At 49.0% G+C, this 20,462-nt stretch overlaps 1 protein-coding gene across 1 annotated transcript; it reads right to left on the bottom strand.

Annotated features, from left to right (window-relative positions):
- Positions 1-13,149: 13,149 nt before the first annotated feature.
- Positions 13,150-15,579, bottom strand: LOC144108259 (solute carrier family 22 member 6-like). The gene is made up of 2 exons (XM_077641533.1): positions 14,306-15,579; positions 13,150-13,666 (listed from the first exon to the last, which is right to left on the bottom strand). The coding sequence occupies exons 1-2, from the start codon at positions 15,577-15,579 to the stop codon at positions 13,150-13,152; spliced, it is 1,791 nt and encodes a 596-aa protein (XP_077497659.1).
- Between the last annotated feature and the right edge of the window lie 4,883 nt (positions 15,580-20,462).

Genomic DNA, 20,462 nt, shown 5'->3' with positions numbered 1-20,462 from the left:
CATGCCTGGAAATAACCATTCTCAGGTAGGATCTTGCACTTTTCCATTTTCGAAATTTGCTAAGCAGCCTAGGATGGGGTTAGGCACTTCTCAGATAACTCAAGAAAACGCTCGCTTGGTGAACAGACGACACGGCGTAAAATTTGGCCGCTCGCAGACAGCAATAAATGGTTGCTACGCGGATACGCATTTTCAATCGCGGGGCCCTTCCTCGGCTCCCATGGTCACCACATTCGGCAGAACCGATCACTCGTCTGATAATGACCACTCTGAAGAGGATGACTGGCAGCCTGTTAGGCGAAAGAACAAAGCTACAGCTGCCGATCCAACCTGTGTTAAACATACTGTGATAATGAAGCTAACTTCACCTGGACAACTAGGCTCACTCCCCGCACACTGGCTGAACAGAGCCATTGCCGATGAGCTTCAAAAAATCCATTTTCACTCAGGCTTTCAAGTACGGCCTCTGGAAAGAAGCAATCAGTTTGCGGTCGACGTATCGCATACGCATGCCAGGGACCATCTTCTCGGACTGCAGTCTGTCTTAATTTCTGGAAAGCCTACATCTATACAAGCCTATGAAACCATTCGCTCCGGCCAGATCCGCGGGGTCATATATCGGGCCAACGGGCTAACAAGCGAACAGCTCATGGCCAACCTCACGTGCTACTCGTGCAAGGTAATCAGTGCCAGGCCAATGGGCAAGAACGGAGCAGCCCTCATCACATTTGAGGGCTCCAGTCTTCCCCGCAAAATCCATCTATACAGCATACTCCTGCCGGTCATACCTTATCACCCGAAATCTGTCATATGTGAGACCTGTCATAAAATCGGACATAGGACAAATTTGTGTCCACTAGTCGACCAACGTCGATGCTCGTTCTGCGGTCGCCCCGCACATGGCAACCTCGAGGTATGCCCGACAGAACCACTATGCCGTAATTGCGGAGGTCAACACGTAGCTACAGACCCGAAGTGCCCTGTTCGGCGACAGGCTACCAAAACCCTGAGGAACGGCATTGTCCGCCGAATCCGAGTATCGCGACGAAAGGAGCGCAAGCAACAAGCCGAGCTTCTACATGGCAACGAAACGTTTTCGACGGCTGCGCACAAGAGCCCTGCCAGCGCACAGCGATCACCCTCGGAGCAAATTGTGCTTGTTAAGGAGGACTTCCCTCCAATACAAAGTCAGCCGTTACCAAAGGAACGAGGCAGTGAACATAAAACTAGAGGGGAAAATGCGCACGGCTGCTCTACACAAACTTAGAGCACTAGTCTAATGAATGCCACACCTCCATCCCTAACGAGATCTCTTGAGCATTCCGCGACGGCGTCAAAGCAAGCACACATACACCGTGCTTATGCTGAAACTCTCCGTGCTACACAGCGCGGTGCAGCAACGCATCTGGCGCAAGATCGCACACGCACGGTTCACTTAGATGAAGACCAACTCAAGCACATTATCGAAATGGTCACTGCTGAGGTAATCAAGCGCATGCTTCCACTCTTTGGACTGTCGCAGGCTTCTCCGAATCAAGAGCCCGGAATTGGGCACACATCATCTTCTCTTCCGCGCACCTTCCAGTTTCAAAATGGCGGGCACTAGCGCTAAACCTCATGACATTTTTGCTTCGGACTCTCCTATATGGTTCTTACAATGGAACTGCCGGGGAATCCGTCGCAAACAAGCAGAACTTCAAAGGAGACTGTCCATCACGCCGACGCTTCCTCTAGCTATCCTGCTTCAGGAGACTGGTACTAATAGGCCCAATCTAATAGGGTACAAACCCTACTGCACCCCTTCCATAGAGCATCGACGTCCGGGGCCAGGATCGCGATCCGCGAATCCAGTAGCCTATGGGCAGGCATGCGTACTTGTTCTCTCTCGCGCTGCCCACACCGAGCTTGATACGTCCGCGTGGTGCACGCAGACGCAAGAGGTAGCGGGAGTGCGCCTTACATTAGAAGGGGACCAACAAGCTTAGGAGGGTAGATGTGTAGGCCAGTTGGTGAGACATGAAAGAACTAGACACCGCAGCGGACACGGGACAGAGAAAGAAGACGACACAGGGCGGTACTTGCAACTAAAATTTTATTTGAAACTTCATGGCTTTATAAAGACAGAGGCACGTGTGATCCTAGTGGGAGAGGGGGACTCGATTCTAGGAACTTACGGCAAGAAACATTTGGAAGAAAATAAGCGTGTTGCATGTGTAACAGGGGTAATCTACAAGATCTTCCTCAGTTGTGGGCGTTTTTATATTGGACAAACCGGTAGGTGCTTAAATGATCGCTTGAGAGAACATGCGCGTTCCTTGGGGGAGGCGGGGGGTTCGAATCTGCCTGTTCATTGCCGCAAGTGTCGGGGTTGTTGGCCTCAGTTTAGCCAGACCCAGATTGTTGGAAGAAGGAAAGGGCAGCTTGAGAGAGATTATGGAGGCCATTGCCATCTTGCGCTCGCAACCGGATGAATGCGTTAGTTCGCCTTCGGTTTCCATCCTCCAAAAAGAACTGGGTTTCTTTGACAGGTATCAGGTTGGGCTGCTTCCTTTTGATGTTCTTTTCTTCCTTTGTCTTGTGGTTTTCATGCTTCCACATGCGGTCGACGGTTTTTAACACTTCTAATATCTGTAGATGGTGATTCGCATGATGAGCATTGCATAACGTTTTAAAGTCTGATTTCTGTAGATTGTGACTCGCATATCTTTCATGTGCATTGTTGTCAGTTAGGTCGTGTTATCTGTTGGTTTTCATTCCCCTTTTTCTTGATTGTTGGATCACACGTGCCTCTGTCTTTATAAAGCCATGAAGTTTTAAATAAAATTTTAGTTGCAAGTACCGCCCTGTGCCGTCTTCTTTCTCTGTCCCGTGTCCGCTGCGGTGTCTAGTTCCTTCATGACCAACAAGCATTGGTTTTTTCGGTTTTTGCCAGATCCTTCGGTACTACGACATATCGAGTAGATATATCTTTTATAGAACACTTCTTAAGGATATATCCCCAGGATCGCGTTATAGTTGGGGGTGATTTTAATGCCATGCACACCAGCTGGGGATATCATCGCTCAGATGCTAGGGGAAGGCATCTATGGCAGCACATTGTCAAAGACAAACTGACCATCGTTAACGACCTTACGTTGCCCAGTCGCTGTGGCCAGCACAAAGGTCAACAAGACACTTCTCCAGACCTGACACTTGTTTCGCATCCTAATGAGATCATATGGTCACGGGCTGATGATGTCATGGGCAGTGATCACTATCCCGTGGTGGTGTCATGGGCCCCTCGAGGGCGAAAGTCACTAAAGCGGCAACAACGCCATCGAATAGAGGAGCACGTCTCATGGGACGATTTTCGCAGAATGCTCGGTGAGGTGAACGTTCCCACAGAATTATACGAACTCATTACTCAGATCAACGGTGCCAAGAAGAAAGCCACAACGAAGCTTTTAGTTAAATACGATGCCCCGAAGCCGGACTCCCACCTTTTGAGTCTGTGGAATCGTAGGCTTCGTGCTCTCAAGGCGTACCGCCGCTCTGGTCGGACATCCCACCGTAGGCGCGCCCTCACCCGCATTACTCAAGAGGTCGAGCAGTACACTATGCAGCTCGCTCTCAAAGATTGGCAGCTGCTGTGCCACTCGCTCAATGCAACAGTTAACTTGTCGAAGGCCTGGCACATATTTCGAGCTGTCCTTAGACGCAAAAGGCCGATTCCCCCTTCCCAAGGCATGGCCCTGAAATTGAACGTCTCCCCGGCTGATCTAGCTATATAAGCAGGGAAGGTCTTTTTCCCCCAACCTGAAAAGGTGGATGCCTTGCCTGCGGACCCCGTCTCAGATACATCGAATGATTACAACGTTCCCTTCACATTAGACGAACTGGAGGCAGCCCTTTATGACTCAAACCATAAAAGTGCCCCGGGACCGGATGGTGTACGCTATTCAACACTTCTCAACCTTCCCAAATCACATAAACTTGCCCCGTTGAAAGTATTCAACGAATACTGGACCAACGGTGCTCTTCCCCCTGCCTGGAAGGAATCAGTTGTCATACCAATTCCAAAACCCGGTAATCCAAGTCGGACATTACAAGACCTCAGGCCGATATCACTGACGTCCAACCTTTGTAAAGTCATGGAACGTATGGCTCTGAGAAGACTTGAATGGTACTTAGACAAGTTCAGCGTCCTGTCTCCTATGCAAGTAGGTTTTCGACGAGGACTCTGCTCGCAAGATATTCTCAAAGGCTTCATAACGACGTTCTCGCATACCCTAGCAGCGCACAGCTCCGGGTGGTTGTTGGGGTTGACGTCAAAAAGGCTTTTGATTCCGTGCCCCACTCTACCATACTTCAACGGCTCCAGGAAGTGGGGATAGGCGGGAACCTCTACCGCTTCGTGAAAGCGTTTCTTGCGGACAGAACTTTCTCGGTAATGGTTGGGGATACTCAGGGTGCACGGCAACCTAACCGAACCGGCGTACCCCAAGGCGCCGTCATATCTCCGGCTCTTTTTAGTATCGCGATGTCAGGTCTTCCGCCAATTCTAACGTCGATACCCGGTCTTAACTTTGCCGTGTATGCGGACGATATAACGCTCTGGACCAATTCTGGGTCCCGTGCGGAGCAAGAATTCACCTTGCAGACAGGCCTTAATGCCGTCCACGACTACATCAAGAAATGTGGCATGAAAACCTCTCCGGAAAAAACCGAGTACGTGGCTGTCATAAACGGTCCGCGGCTGCGAGCCGAGGCCGAACGAAATCTTATCTCTCTTCATTTAGGGGACTCGGTTATTAGCCGGAAACAAAGAATCCGTATACTCGGAATGCTTATTGACGAGGATGGAGGAGCCAAAACCTGGATTCATAACACGGTGCTTAGTTGCCATCAGGCTTTACATCTTATGCGCCGCGTCTCTGCGCGCGGGTGCGGAATCAAAGAGGTGGGACTCCGTCAGATAGCCCTGGCACTCATAACATCAAAAATACTGTATGCATATTCCTACATGCGGCTTAACGCGACCCAACGCCTTCAGCTTGAGCGAATGAATCGGAAGGCGATGCGCCTTGTTACTGGCCTACCACAGTTCTGCCCAGTAGAGGACCTACACGCATGCAGCAAAATCAATGCCCTACAGGATGTGGCAGAGCAGCAATTGCAAGCCCAGCGTGTCCGTCTCTCCACAACGGCGGCTGGCCGTCCGATCCTGCGGGCATTAGGCTACAACACTGACAAATTAGAGCTGCTGTCGTCTCCTGCCCCACCATGGGAACTAATCGATTTAGTAGAGGGTATGCCACTACCAAAGAACATGAGTTCAGCTAATCCCCAAAGGCACAAAGCTGCCGCTAGACGTCACGAGAAGATGTCATACAAGCTAGCCCAGGAAGGGGCTATCCAACTATATACAGACGCCGCTCAGTTTCAACTTGGCGCCGCAATAGCTTGTCACGACTCTGAGTCAGATACCACAATAGTTGAACGGCTCTCCGAGGCACACACTGTCACTAATCTCGAGCTCATTGCCATAAGCCTTGCCATTACTCGAATAGTAGATCGACAGGATCCGGCTCCATGCACCTACCATGTTTACACTGATTCACAAGCAGCGTACACCGCATGCCGCGCGGGGGGAGCAGACTATGCCGTTCTCAGCGCAATTCGAACGGAAGCCCGACGCCTGCGAGATGAGGGCTACACTATTGTTATTAGATGGATCCTTTCACACGAAGAAATCACTGGAAACGAAAAGGCACACCAGGCAGCGCGCGCTGCAGCTCTTTCCGCACCTTTGCCTGGATGCACACTCGTTTCCGCTTCTTGGGCCTGTGATGACGTTGCACATACGTCGTCACCTCCTATGGATAGGGCCGAGACATGGCATCGCGCACAATGCTATCGCCGCCGCATCCTCCAGCACGTGGCGAACCCTGAGCAATTATACCATCGCCCACCTAGAACTTTCCGAAGGGTAGAGGCGGTACTCCTCCGCCGCGCCCAGACTGGCCAGCTTCTGTCGCCAGCAAAGCTCAACCTCATCAACCCGCACTCATACCCGACCTCTCAATGCCCGGCATGCCCGGCCAGAGACACGGCCGAACACCTTTTGTGGCGCTGCCCTGCTTTTGACGTGGTGCGGGAGCGAGCACTTCAGTCCCTGGGCGGGCACCGACCTGGCACCTTGCAGGAATGGGTCGATCCACTATTACACATCGGATCATCGGACGCACTCCGGCTCTGGCGGGATTTTCTCCTATACTTCAACGAAGAAGAAGGGCCTGGCCGTTTCTTCGCAGAGCCGACCACAGGACCACCCCACTTCGAAGAAGAAGTGGAGAACGGCCCTCCTCCCCCTCCCCACCTCCACTCCCATGAAGCCCTTCATTTCTGCCGCAAGGCTAGGCCTATTTTATGCAGAAATAAAGAAGTATAAAAAAATGATTGTTCGTGAGAAGCTGCATGAGAAGAGCAACCTTGGTCGCACAACTCCCACCGGTGGCAGCATCTGCCATCGCAGGGCGGTGGCTCATGTCTTAACCACTGCACCACTGCGCCAGAAGTGGTATGAGTACGCTCAGGGACTTAAGAATGTAAAGTCAACGATACACAAATCCGCATATATGAGCATTAGCCTATTAACGTTATAGAGTGTTACCCTTAAGGCAGACCTTAAGTGCCCTGCCAATTTATTTGTACAACATAAAACTACTTGCCATGTATACGTGAAAGGTGTCGATATTTCACTGTTCTGGTAATTTTCTTACGCGCCTATTTCAATGAAGCCAGTGTCGTTTTCGGCTCCTGTGAGCGCAAACGTCGTGCTTCCTTGACGTATGGTGGCTACCGGTATGCCTTACAGTGACGCAGAAAGTACGATTTCAACCACTGGTTCCAACCATATGAAAGATCAGAACTTCATTGATGATAAAAAAATATTATGGGCAATTTAATCCTGTTTGTGAATGCATTATATGCGCGATACGGTTTTCCGTCTTTGTTGAGCCCTTTCAGGCTATGAAGAACTGTGTTGAAGTCCACGCACTAACATGCCTTTTTAAACTAAGTCCAGCTGTAGGAATTTTTGCACAGCATTTTCCGCGTAATACTTGCCAAAATTGAATAGACGCCCTCGATTTTACGTGGCAAAGCCTTGGGCATGGTTTCTGTTCTTACTGGAACATTAACAGTCAGTCCCTAGATCCCGTACTGACCAGAGTTGTAGAAGAGTCGGCGAATCTGCATGAACGGGATTCGACGGGAAATCTGCCGGTCCACAGTCAGACTTAAGAGAAGGAAATTTGTAGGTTTGGGAGGATATACACAACCATTACTCAGGGAGTAATCATGATCAGCCTTATTACGCCCTCTGCAGGGCAAATGCCTCTCCCAGGTCTTTCCAATTAACCCTGCCGTTTGCCAACCGTGGCCACCGTATCCCCGCAATCTTCTTAATCTCATCCGCCCACCTAACTTTCTGCCGCCCTCCGCTACGTTGCCCTGCCTTCGCACTACTTGCCCTGCCCAAGCTAATTTCTTCCTTTCGTTGTCTCAAGGAAATCTTACAAGTTGTGAACATAGCAAAACCACTTAGATAACTCGCCTCGGGAGAAATTGCCTGTAAAAGGTCAAACATCTTCGCAGTCACTGGGTTTGCGTCCCCATTTTGCCAGAGTCGGTCACACACACAACACAAACTCTGCAGGTTACGAAGCTTGTCGCTCCCGTATTTTGGCAGTGCGCTCAGTGGGAGTCTTCGGCATTCGTGTCCGCTTGTGGGTAAGGCCATCCGAATGTAGTCTCTGCACTAGTTCTTCGGTAGCTTCAACTTGCAGTCTGGCATGCTTATACCGTTTATGCCGCACCGATTCTGCTCGTCTCTTCGCTATGCACTGCAGGCTCTGTCATCTCATGCTGTTGCCCTTGTTTTACGTTGGTGTTCAGCCCGCCATGCTCGGCGATAAGTATCTGGATCGACATCAGAAGGCCCGTCGTGAAGCGGGCGCGAAGTATGTGCGAAGCAAACGCGAGAGCACACAGATAAGGAAACGTAGTCCTGCTGTATAAACCGCACGTGGCACTCGTCAGGCTAGTCAGGAAAGGGAAGAGGGTCGTTTCTGTCTTGAAGGCCTGGGTACCCAAGCGCACGTGTCATTTCGTGGAGGAATATAGCCCTGAAGACGACTGGAACCAGACCGACAAGTTCACAGAATAATCCACCCCACCTTGGGACCTCACAATTGAGCGGCCCCGCAAGTCACCCCTCGCAGTTACAGGATTAGGCGGCTAGAGAGAAAGAGGCGGTCAAGGAGCGGGCTCACAACCAGCAGCCGGCGAGACTCCTTCTCTTCGGTTTCGCGAGGCGAAGGGAACAAACCTTCGTTTACTGAAAGGACTTTTTACCGCAGGAACATAGCAATGTGACAGAGGAACGTCTCTTTTATTCCTGCCTCTACTTGGCCGCAGTGAGTGCATTCAGCCAAACGCGGGCCTCTGAACATTCAGATTATGGACTCGAGTTCGTTGTGTCCACTCAAGGTGCTCACTGTGGCAGTTATTGTGTAGTCGCCCAATGGAACAATTACAGTGACGCCGGGACAGAGCAGGTTCCCTGCCATGGCCTATTATTTTTGGTTGAAGTACACTTGGGGCCTTCTAGCAGCGACACGGAAAAACAGGGCCATGGTGTGGGCTGAGAAAGGAAAAATACTCATAGCTTATTTACTTATTTTAATTATCTGCATGCGAGTTTTGCATTTTTGAAACATGACAAATATTCGAACACTACTGTTTGGTTTTATTGAATGTGTGTGGGGAATGTATTCATAGTAAGACATCGCAGGTCATAAAAATAAGTGATCAATAATCCAGAAGTAACACAATTTACTTTTCTATACGCATGTATGCAACCCTAAGAACTTAGTGTTATTTAGATTTGAGCGCATTAGGGTCTTTGCCAGGCACTTGTTTACTTGTCTAGTACAAGTTTACGCGCACACACTGAGTAAGTTGTCTCTAACGAAAGTAGATGGGCTTCTACAGGAGTTCTTTTATAGCGCCTGTTCTAATACGCATACAGCCTTTGACAGAATTTTAGAACCCAGGGAGTTTCGTTCTAATCCGTGCAGTGGGGCTCCTGTAATATTCGTTGGATTTCTGCTCAGCGCAAGGAGCAGGACTAGAAGTGTTGTTGCCTTCAGGCGGTTTGGAATGCTGGGGATGCATTGCAAGCCACACAGTATGGCATGGAAGCAAGCCCCATGGGCTCTAAATTTTTGAGAAAGGGTGTACGTTCATATATTTTTTATGAATAATTCACGTTTTCGGCGTTGATAGCAACACTTCCATTTATATTATAGGTGCAGCTATCGAACACCCTATAAGTTCTAGGCAATTAGTCCCATTTGCGTTAAGCCAAAGCCGTATGCAGGGGCGGCATATTATACAGTTTCGTATCCTTTTCTTTTCTTCATGGCCTCTGTTTAGGGTGTCGTCCGCCGCGGCCAACATCACCGCATAGCATCTACAGATGACGAAAACAACTGGGAAATAAAAATATAATAACTGCCTGATTTTCTTTAACATATGTAAAAAATTTAGAAATGAGTTTTTCTTTCTGATTTTCTTTAACATTCATTCTGTCAGGCGGCGCTTAATGTCTGATACGCTGCCACGCTTCTGTGGACCAAGCATGGTGATCCCACTAAACATATTCGCAGCCAAAACTTCGCGACGGGAGAGTTGGAACAGGGGTTTATGAGGAAAAAGAGAATAAGACAACCACTTTTTCAAAAGTCGCATTTCCTGACGTCGCACTCGTAGATGTCGGTGTCGTTGGGCAGCTGGCCGGGCTGCGCGTAGGCGAGGCACACACTGGCGTGCCCTTCTTGGTCCAATGGAATGCCGACGTTCTTCCACTTGGACACGGAGAGACCGGTAAACGCGAATGGCGGCTGGCAACAGTGGTCCAGGGGGCGTGTTATTAGCGCTAACACGTGGCTGTGGCACTGCAGGATGATCAACGCGACGCCCGTAAAACAGCATGTAAGTCTCTGGAAATCTCCGTGCCCGTAGATGGTCGTACCCTTGACCTGCTGGTCGACGTCTCGTTCTGGTTCGGCGCTAAGGAGCTGCAAGTCACTCTGTGCTTGCTTGAGATCGGCCATCTTCGAGTCTTTGATTTTCTTCCACTTGCTCGAGGCCTTCCGAAGTACCTTCGTAGTCATGGCTCGCCTGGTATGTTATGCGACCGATAGTGAATATCTCAACCCTTGGTGGACGTTTCAGCGTAAATCAAACCAGGAGATCGATGCGATGCTAGTGATGTAGTCCTCGAGATCTCGGGTATAAGACTTACTGTTGTTGAAACAATGCCGCATTATAAAAAAGAGGTTGAAATGCACCAAATAGATGCGAAGTTAGGGTGGCAGTAAGAGAACAAATGCGAGGTATTGACAAGGACTGAAATTAAGATGATGAAATGAACATGGCCATGACTACGTAATGCCAAAAGTAGGCAACATGTGTTTCCTTACATTCCAACCGCAACGCACTTTTTAGCTCCGTAAAAATAATTTTTCTTGTGATACGTGAACGGGAGTCCTATCAACAAGAGATGGCAATAATGATAGAAGTGACTGCGTGAGGAATTGGTCACAAATATCGTGTTTTTTTTTTCAAACCTAAACTCTAAAACGATTACCGAGTTCCTGAAATTACGCATAAATAGTAACTACCCGCGGAATAACTTGGCCAAGTAGCTGTTGAATTTGGCGGCTCGCTTTTGCTGGCAGAATCCGCTGCGAGTCAGCACGCTTTGCATAGGTCTACTGCGAGCGACGGGAACGCTGACTGCATAAATTTTGAGCACTGGGAACACAGTGAACAGGGACCGCTTTTTGTTGCGCCGCATCTGCTTGCCTCCTTTAGTCAGTGAAGAAAGATGAAGCTGCTAGTTCAACTTTTACGAACGCTTCTTTTGCTGTTGACATCGCCTGAAACGATGGGACAGAGGCATAGGAGAGGCCTTTGGCCTGCAGTGAGGGAAGTAAGGCTTGTGATGATGATGGTGAAATGAATGGGAATTTGGATTCATGCTGAAAAAACCAGGCATGGACTGCACCAAAACGCCATGTGGTAGAAAATAGGCCGCAATTTGAGGAAACAGGCTCGTCGTTTGCCTTTCTTCAAAAACGCTTGCGAGATGCGGGCTGATACGTGGTGTGCCAGTTATTGCCTCCGATGGCTACACAGCGTTCTAGCATTGTAATCCCGCTTAATAAGTCTAGAAACAGTACTTACATAGGATATCCAGGCTGCATTTTAGCCTTCACATTTTTACTTGACGCCGTCTGTAGTCCGTTTCCGACGCTTAATACGCCTCGACGTTTTTGCTCCTTAGATGAGTACGGCTAAGATACATCTGTTACATATTGTCCCTGAGGAATATTGGTAAAATTCAGTCCATGATCTAAGATTAGCGGCCATATGGCCTCCACCCCATTCTTATTGTAGTTATTTCACTCTCCTGATTAGGATCTGCCGTTACTTCCTGCCCTAACTAGACGTGTTTCTTTACCACTTCCAGCGTCTCGCTACCATTTGGAAACTGTTATTCCCATGCGAGACTGCTCAACATTACTTTGATTTTCTGCATGCTAATTTTCAGACCCGCTGTTCTGCTTTGCCTGTCTAAGTCATTGATCATGCATTGCAATTCATCCCCTGAGCGACTTAGCAAGACAATGCATTCATAGAATTTGGAAGTGCGTATTTATACTATTTACAATCATATCTCATAACCAGCAGTTTATTTGAGAAAAGTATAACTATGACAGTTTCTTGTATCGTTTGCTCTGTCGTACTTGTAAGCACCCGGTTCATTCTCTTTACAGCTGGTTTATTGTTTATTGGGGCTTAACGTCATAAAGCGACTCAGGCTATGAGGAACGCCAGGTGTGGTATTGTGCTCTGATATCGCACTGATATCGCACAGCACACGAGCCTCTAGAATTTCGCCTCCGTCGAAATGCGACCGCCGCGGCCGCGATCGAATCCGCCTCGTTACGGTCAGCAGCCGAACGCTATAACCACTGAGACACCCAGGCGGCGTAAATATACAACTGTCCATAAGAAATGTGAACTGTCTATGTTTGCCTTCACAGCACAAAGCCCCATTGGACCGAATGTCCTGTCCGGAATTTAGGCGGCTCGGTAAGAAAGCAGTCACTATTGTGGAGACTTCTTAGAGGAGAGGAAAAAGTGTGTTCGCGCACACTAAATTTTCTATGCGTTAACTTCTTTGTGCATTTGAGTGCAGTTCATTTTCTGTGCATCAAAATTCCTTTTTTCCAAAGAGAGAAACATGTCCATGTTATTTGTTCACGAGGTCCTGTTTCGTTTTCATGTGGGATTTGATCTTCGACAAAGAAGATAGTACATTTGGACTGTACGTTTTTGTTCGTTTAAGTGGATTGTCTTATGCCTTGCGTTTGTGTATATATACCTTGCAATTGGATAATAAATGTGACGTCATTAAACTATACATACCGTTATTCAACGTTACAAATTCACCAATCAGCCTGTCTTCGTTCCTCGAGGAGCGCTTTGGGGCCGCAACGCTACACTCCAGCCAGTTTTTAGCAGATGACGTTACTGGGGGTGAACAGTGCAATAAAATATTAGAGACAAAATTGGCAAGTAAAGGACATGCTATTTGTGCCCGCTCTTTTAATTTCTGACAAACGCAATCGCCGTCTTGCGTTACATATGTTGTGCGTAATTGCGGAGATAGGGAAAAATTTCAGGTATAGATGCTCCCTCATGTGCTGTTGCTTTGCAGCATCTCTGCCAGGTGTGAAAGCCTGGATGATAGTCTCGGCCAGTGCCCTCACCACTAAAGTAGGGTAGCATAATATATCACTATTTCCAAATGTTTGCTGAAACTCAGCGCAACACCATTTTAGGGGCACACCAAATCTCAGATCTGAAGGCACATTAATAATCACCGACACCAGAAATGGTCTTTTAACATGCAGAGCTTGAAAACTTCCTTGAGCTGTAAGGGTTGAATTCATGTTCGTTGTTGCCTCATGGATCGTAAAACAATTACGTGCGCTTTAACTAATGAGTTATTACGGATAATGTGTTCCTGATTCAAGCACGCCGTTGACACTTGGAAGGTTCTTGTTCTTGGCACAAGGGCTTCGCTTTTGCCTTCTTCTTGCGCATGAGCCTTGGTCTGGAAGCCGTGTCCAGGGTGTCCTGCATCATTTTGAGCACGTCCTTGTCCGTCTCTGCCACACGGGCGTCGACGAGTCCGCGGCTCGTCTCAGGCAACCCTAGCATTGAGAGGACAACCCCTAAGAGGCCTGAGCCCACAATGGCGAGCTTCAGGTCCTCGCGGCCGAGGTCTTCAAGCAGGCCCAGCGCCGAAGCGGCCACTGCGCCCAGGCGACCGCTCGCGTAGGCGCTGCAGAGAACAGCGCTGCGTACGCCCGTGGGGAAGAGCTCAGCCATGTAGAGAAAGGCGGACGGCACCACCACACGGGAGCAACACTGGGCGAACACAAGCAGGGCGTCCCCCACCAGGTGGGGCTTGGCGTAGATGGCGATGCTGCAAAGGCAGCAGGTGCCACCCAGCAGAGCCATCACCACGAGGAGGAACTGTAGCCTGCAAGGCAAAGCATCAAGGTAAGTGTTGTTCACCTTAAGATGAGCCTTTCTGGTACTATTGGTGGTTGTAATGTTGACGAAATTGATTTGCAGTGAGCATCTTTTAGTATGGTGTTGTTTGAAGTCGTGGTAATGTTCAGCTGCTACGGAATACCGTGCTCAGAGTGATAAAATCCCCTTTAACAGTCTGTGGATAGTGCATTGAAAACTGTTCCGCGAGCGCATATGCTAGTTAGCTGTCCAAGAGAGATACGGGTGCTACATGAGTATCCCTACTCTAGGTACCCATCTGGCGAATGCATCTAAGTTGTCGCGACTTACGCGCGCCTGGCATCTCCAGATAAATCTGCTCTACGCCTCCAGTACACTAAACGTTGCAACACTTAAACTAGATAGTACGCTGGTTCTCAAAATCATTTGAAAGATGCACACTTTCTCGTAAAATGCGTCCCGCGCGCAAGCGGGATGCATGTTTTCAGTGCAACACCGGTAGGTTTCCACAGGGACAGAAATTAAACACAGTACCTTCCCCATATAAGACTCGCGCTCTATCGTTTAGCCACAGCTTCAGTTAAATGGTTTGGCCGCTAAATGCTGGGAGATCTTAGATTTGAAGAAATAATCGTCGATGGCTTACCTGCCTAAGGAGATGAGCGCCAAGTACATGACCACGTAAGACGGCGCGGACATAAAAACGGCCGCAACAGAAATCGTGGCATCCTTGCGCAATCTGCTGCTCCAGGACAGGCTGAAGAAGGCTAGCATCATCGCGAATAGCATAATCAGCACGCGGATGACGTAAGAGCGCCTAGGCTGCCCGGCAGGCGGAGACATAGTGATGCCGGACGTGTAGGCGGTGTGCTCCGAGCGGGACAGCTCCACTCTAACCTTCTGCATGGTTTGCTTGGCCACCATCCGGCTCATTTTGTTCATGCTGGCAGCCTTGAGCATGACCGCCTGGGCCTCGTCGTATCTAGACGTAAACAAGAGCCACACGGGAGACTCTTGCACGGCGCAGGCGCTGAGCAGAAGAAGCACCGTTGGAGACAGGACGATGACCTGCAGCACAGTCCACGGAAGCCGGAACGAGGCCAGTATGAGAAGCAGGACGTCCACGAGGAAGGTGCCCACTGCGCATGACACGCTGATGTAGAAGACGCGGTATGTCAGGGGCGCCACTTCGTAGAGCAGGGTGAGGCTGACCACGAAGATGGAGCTGGCGCAGGCGGAGTCCATGAACTTCGTCACCAGGAAGAACGAATAGACACGCGAGATGCACGTCGATGCAGTGCTTGTTAGGAGCGCCACAACGCCCGTGGTAATGACGATCTTGCGTCCAACGATGTCAGCTAAGTACCCCGCGATGGGCACGACCAGAAGGGCACCGCTCATGTAGACCGCGTTCCCCAGGGGCACCAGCCAGGACCTGCGACATACCAGATCCCAGAAGCTCCTCGCGGAGTGGGCGGCGTGGATCGGGTCGTAGTCCCAGGCGTCGCATTCGTAGGTCTCGGTGTCGTTGGGCTGCTGGCCGGGCTGGGCGTAGGCAAGGCACTCGCTGTGGTGTCCCTCTTCGTCCACTGGAATGCCGACGTTCTTCCACTTGGACGCCGAGAGACCGGCAAGCCTGGATGGCGGTCGGCACCAGTGGTCCACGGGGCGCGTTATGAGCGCTAAGGCCTGGGTGTGGCACTGCAGGACGATCAACGCGACAACCGTAAAACAACATATGAGTCTTTGGAAGTCTCCGTGCCCGTAGATGGTGGTACCCTGGTCCTGCTGGTCGACGTCCCGTTCTGGTTCGGGGCTAAGGAACTGAGAGTCACTCGGTGCTTGCTTGAGATCAGTCATCTTCGAATCTTTGGATTTCTTCCGCTTGCTCGAGGCCTTGCGAGGTGCCTTCGTAGTCATGGCTGGTGTACGTTGCGCGACCGATAGTGAGTATTTCAATTCGTGCTGGGCGCTCTAGGATAAATCAGGCGATGAGATCGATCCGATGCTTGCGCTGCTGATGGAGTCCTCGAGCTCACGAGCGCGAGGCTTGCTCATCTTCAAACGCGAGCAGGTTATGAAGAAAAAGTCGAAATGCGCAAAACAGACCTTTTTCTTTTTTATTGCTACGGTGTGCCTGCTGAAAAGTCGAGTCTCAGTAAATTGCGGAACAAATACGAGACAGTGACCGGTGCTGAAATTAAGGAGATGAAATGGACATGGTCATGGCTAGGCAATGCCGACGGCAAGTAACCAGTGCTTCCTGAAATGCCAACTGCACCGCAATGTTTCGTTGCGTGAAAATAACATTTCTGGTGGTATGTTGTGGTCGGTGCGAAGCCCAGAAGAAAGGAGACGAGTCTCACTGGTCGAGTGGGATTCGAAAAATCCTTTATTTGAGATGGGCGCCTATATTTATACCCCCTTAGTGGCATGACACTAATATACACAACTACAGAGTAAACATCTAGAAAGACAAGACAAAAGACAATGCACTAAACTGTGACCAGAGCCAAAGCTGCATACACAGCATATGCCATGACAGACTCCTATAACCGATAGTTGGCAATGGTGACAAAAGTAAAACGAGTAGGTGCACGAGATGCATGTTGTCGGGGTGCTCCTTAGGAACACTGCTGCAACGCCTGTGATGAAGACGGTCTTGCGGCCGAGTCTGTGCGCAAAGTACTCTGCCAAGAGCGGGACCACGAGAGCGCCGCTCATGTTGCCCATGTTGCCCAGGGCAACCAGCAAGGATCTGCAACACACCAGATTAACCTTCTCGCAAACAGTGCGGCACGCGCTTGTTCTTTGTCCCCGCCGTCGCATGCGTAGTTCTCGGTGTCATGGCTACTGGTAGGGTTTTGTGTAAGCGCGGCATTCACTCGTAAGGCCTTCTTCGCTGGTACTCTGGGCCTCTGGAAATGAATTCTGAAAATATCGCACTTATGCAGCTCCTTCTTAGTCGCGCTAGGCATTCTGCAGTCACAACCACGCCTGCGCTTTTATTACACGCCCCGTGGATCACTGGTGTCAGCCGCGATCCAATTTTTCAAATTTCTCCGTTTCTGGGTGCAAGAACGGCAATATTCCAGAGGTCAAAGAAATGCGCCTGAGCGAGTGTTTCGCTTACACAAAGCCCGGCCCGACAGCCCTTGATAACGAGGCGTACGAGGGCGACGCGCACGATAGCCCTAAAGTAGGAGACACGGCAGGTGAGTGGCGCCACTTCGTGTTGCAGGATGAGACTAACCACTTGTCTGGAAGACCGAGTTCTGCTGCTGCTCCATTCGTCTTTGTTGTTCGCCCTTTTGTGCCTGAGAGTCGCTAAGAGCTTGTTTTGTACCTGGTACTGTTTGGTCTTTCGTATCTATCGCGATGTTCGAGGCCCCGGAGGCGTCTTGGCAGTACACGCCTGTCGGTACACGGTTGTCGACTGATGGCGGATATTACAATTTTAGTAATCAGATTTGGGTTGAGCCCATGTTGGAACTAGGTGGGCTGGGATCGCTGTTTCTGGATCACGAGCCAGCCCCAAAGAAAATATCGAAAGCGGTGATTACGGTGACCAGCAAATTACACAAGAGATTGAAAAAAACCCGATTAACAATGTTCTGCTTTGTTTTGGCTGTAATGGCTGTAGTCAGTATAAAGGCTCTTTAGTTAAATATAAGGCAGGGCAGATTAAAGGGTAGTTCTTGTGCACTATGATTCTTCTAGACTGTGCCACGTTGACCGAAGCGAAGGAAGGTTGTAATTGGTCTCAGCATCGCGCCCACTGAGCACGAAATGAAAATTCAAATGACGAATTTCGTAGGAGGAACGCATTCATTGCAGATATCAACAGTTTACCCGTTCGCTTTAATGTCTGAATACTAGAAACGGCAGGGGTAGAATTGCTGAGATGCACCGGCACCGATTTTCCTAATAAGCTTTCACTTTATGCTTGATCACGCTGAGAATACACTGCCAACGCGGTCACACAGCTCATGTGACAGGTTATCTAAGCAACCAGCTATGGGGGTTTTGCAGGTGATGAAAAAGAAGCAGTAGTAGATGAAGAAGAGGACTGTGTCCGTCTTGTGCTGAGCTAGAAAGAGCAGAGGACTTTCTTCTCTATTGACCTCGCTACTCATCGCTAAGAAGCTGACTGTTAGAAGTTCCAATACAGAAGCTCAGTATGTGTCTGTCGTCTACGGTTGTTCTGTCCATTGGCGCTTCTATGCTTGGACATACCAATGGGAATGGTTGCTCTGCCGATCAAAATTTTCTTCTAGCGTCAAAACGCCTGCCATCATAGGCTCTTGTAATGCCCTTTTTACCCTTTATTTTGTAATTTCCTTTTGGCTATGAGAAGCTGTTTTCCCTTTCCTTCTTTTACTCCCTCCCTCGCATTAACTTAAGCTTGTTAGGCTCCCTTAGAACCCTCAATCACCTATGTAACAAAAAGTGACTTGCCCTAGTTTTTTAGATCGTCCCTTGTTTGCCGCATGCATGCAATGCAGGTAGTCACAGCCTGGATATGGCCAATTGCCCTTGTTTGTATGTGTCATTTTATGAGGTCAGCAACAACAACAACATCGCGATAGAACAAGAGCAGAGGAAAACCTCAGTAAGCCGAGCATATTCAAACCAAACTGAACATTTTCCTATTCAGTACCTCGAGTGTCTATACGACCTGGAGTGTCTATATGACAAGCTCGGTGTCCCAGGGGTATAAAAGCTCTTAAGCTAGTGCTAGGAAAACACATCAAGTGCTTGGCGACTGCGAATGATTTCGGAAACCCTTCCGAGTGCTTCACGCTGAAACGGAAACAATTACGAGAGGACATGCAGGCCTAGAGCGGTGAAAGTTATTTGTGCGCTATATTCTTTCTGTCGGATTTGGTCCTGATGTGTGTGATGGAAGATTCAAAGCTGATATAGTTAGCTGAGTGGTGAAGAACCTGACGTCAATGACCAAAGTAAACGCCCTGTCGCAGCCGAGGATTAATCCCAGGAATAGTATTTTGCTACGTTTGGAAACATCTTCCAAGCAACGCTGCATTCCGTCGCCTCTGGATAGTAATATTGTCCTATTACTAGGACAAAACAGAAAATCCCAAAACAGAAGTCTATGGTTAACGTCAGTGGTTATGCATTTTGATTAGGCGAGAGTACTATTCTTGTTTGGTTAGAAAGATGTTCCTTGCAATGTATCTATAAGAACAGCAACTGTAGGTTTTTCCCTCAGGCCATCAGCAACATGCAGATGATAGTGTGTTGCGACAATATGGCTTCCCAAGCATTCGATGGGACATCCCCGCCTGGGGATGATGATGAGCAGTTCGCCTATATGGACCAGAGCACCAACATTTAGCCGTGCGTGGCAGCGTCATGTTCAGGATAAAGGCATCCTGGTGGTTGAACCGATGCCAAACGTTTGGACTTTAAAGGCCACTCAGCGAAGGCAACACACCACTTCGGCCCCAGCTTCCTGTAGACGGCACCTCCGGCCTGACCAGACCGCGGCAAATCGGCAGTCGGCTTTTCCTGTCGTCCCTTTCACCTTTCACTTTCCTATCCTTGTTCTCATTACTTATTTATTTTTATTTATTTAACCGTACTGCAGGCCAATGCTTTGGCCCTAGCAGGAGGGGGATTTTACAAAGAATGCAAAGTAAAAAGGCTACACAAACAAAAGAAAAATGTCCAGAATGTCGGTTTTTTTTTCACTTTTCATCGGCGGATATGGTTAGCCTTGTGTGGCGTGAGTTACGCTTGTTTCGTTATAGTTGGTGTGTACAGCTGGCATGGGCAGTGCTTGCTTGCAAGTTCTTGCCCCGTTTTCTAGTTGGGCTCCATGGGGGGTGGCTGGCACCATGGCCGAACAGAACATGAATTTATGGCTCCTCCTCTCTTACAAAGCCATCGCGCTCCGAAGAGAGTGCGGACAAATGTCGCAACAGAATGCCTGCAAAAAACAGGTTTTATCGAGGTACCATGTGGTACGTAGCGAATATGCAGTACAATCAACTAGGAAAATGTCTCCGTTCATTGTCTCTAAATTTTTGACTGGTGTTTGGGCTTTGGCTATAAGGTGTCTAAGCTGGCCAGAGGGGCCTGCTGCTCCAAATCCGCAACAAAGTGCAGTATGCCAGAATTCCAAACCTTTGGAGATAAACATGTATCCAATAGTGCTTATCGATTCGTAAACAGTACTGTCAAAGGCGTAATCTCGAAGAATGATTTCCTCACCTTCAATGAAGAAGAAATACTGGAAGGCCTCAAAGAGTATGAACACAACTGCAAGGCCATACACCTGAAACCGTCCGCGGCGCTTTTAGAGTCAAAGATTCGGTCCTGGCTGCCAGAGCTTTCGCGGCCGCCAAACCTGTACCAAATGCGCATTAATTCATCATCAATCCGTGGGTTTCACATCTGTACGGAAGCACGTGCTTTCCTCGTGCTTGTAGTCTTTATATACTCCTACTTTTTTGCAGCAGCTTTCAAAGAAAATATATAAAATACCGTACGGACCCTATGTAGTTCTGTTACCAGGGTTTGTGGAGCGCATGGATTTTATTGGAGCTATCTTCTCGTCAGAGCAAGTGGTTTAATGTATGATTTTATCGTCAGTTTATGACCATCAAATAGTTCCAAGGATGTCCCATAAATATATGGAAAGTGCCTGCAGAGGACAGAAAAGCCTTCCCATTATATTTCTTTTTGTTTTAGTTGAAGACTATATCAAACCACATGCTCACCTACTGCGTTCTGTTTTATTAAAGAAACTCGCGTTTCTTTAAACGGCTCATCCCTCT

This window comes from Amblyomma americanum, chromosome 10, assembly GCF_052857255.1.
Source record: "Amblyomma americanum isolate KBUSLIRL-KWMA chromosome 10, ASM5285725v1, whole genome shotgun sequence".
In the NCBI taxonomy this organism is placed as follows: Eukaryota; Metazoa; Arthropoda; class Arachnida; order Ixodida; family Ixodidae; genus Amblyomma; species Amblyomma americanum.
This window is presented reverse-complemented; position numbering and strand designations above follow the sequence as displayed.

Bases quoted from the DNA above. Each gene is read 5' to 3' on its own strand.
- LOC144108259 (XM_077641533.1), bottom strand. From the start codon at position 15,579: ATGACTACGAAGGCACCTCGCAAGGCCTCGAGCAAGCGGAAGAAATCC. The intron at 13,667-14,305 runs GTAAGCCATCGA...TTTGCCTTGCAG, and splicing joins GCGCTCATCTCCTTAGGCAG to GCTACAGTTCCTCCTCGTGG.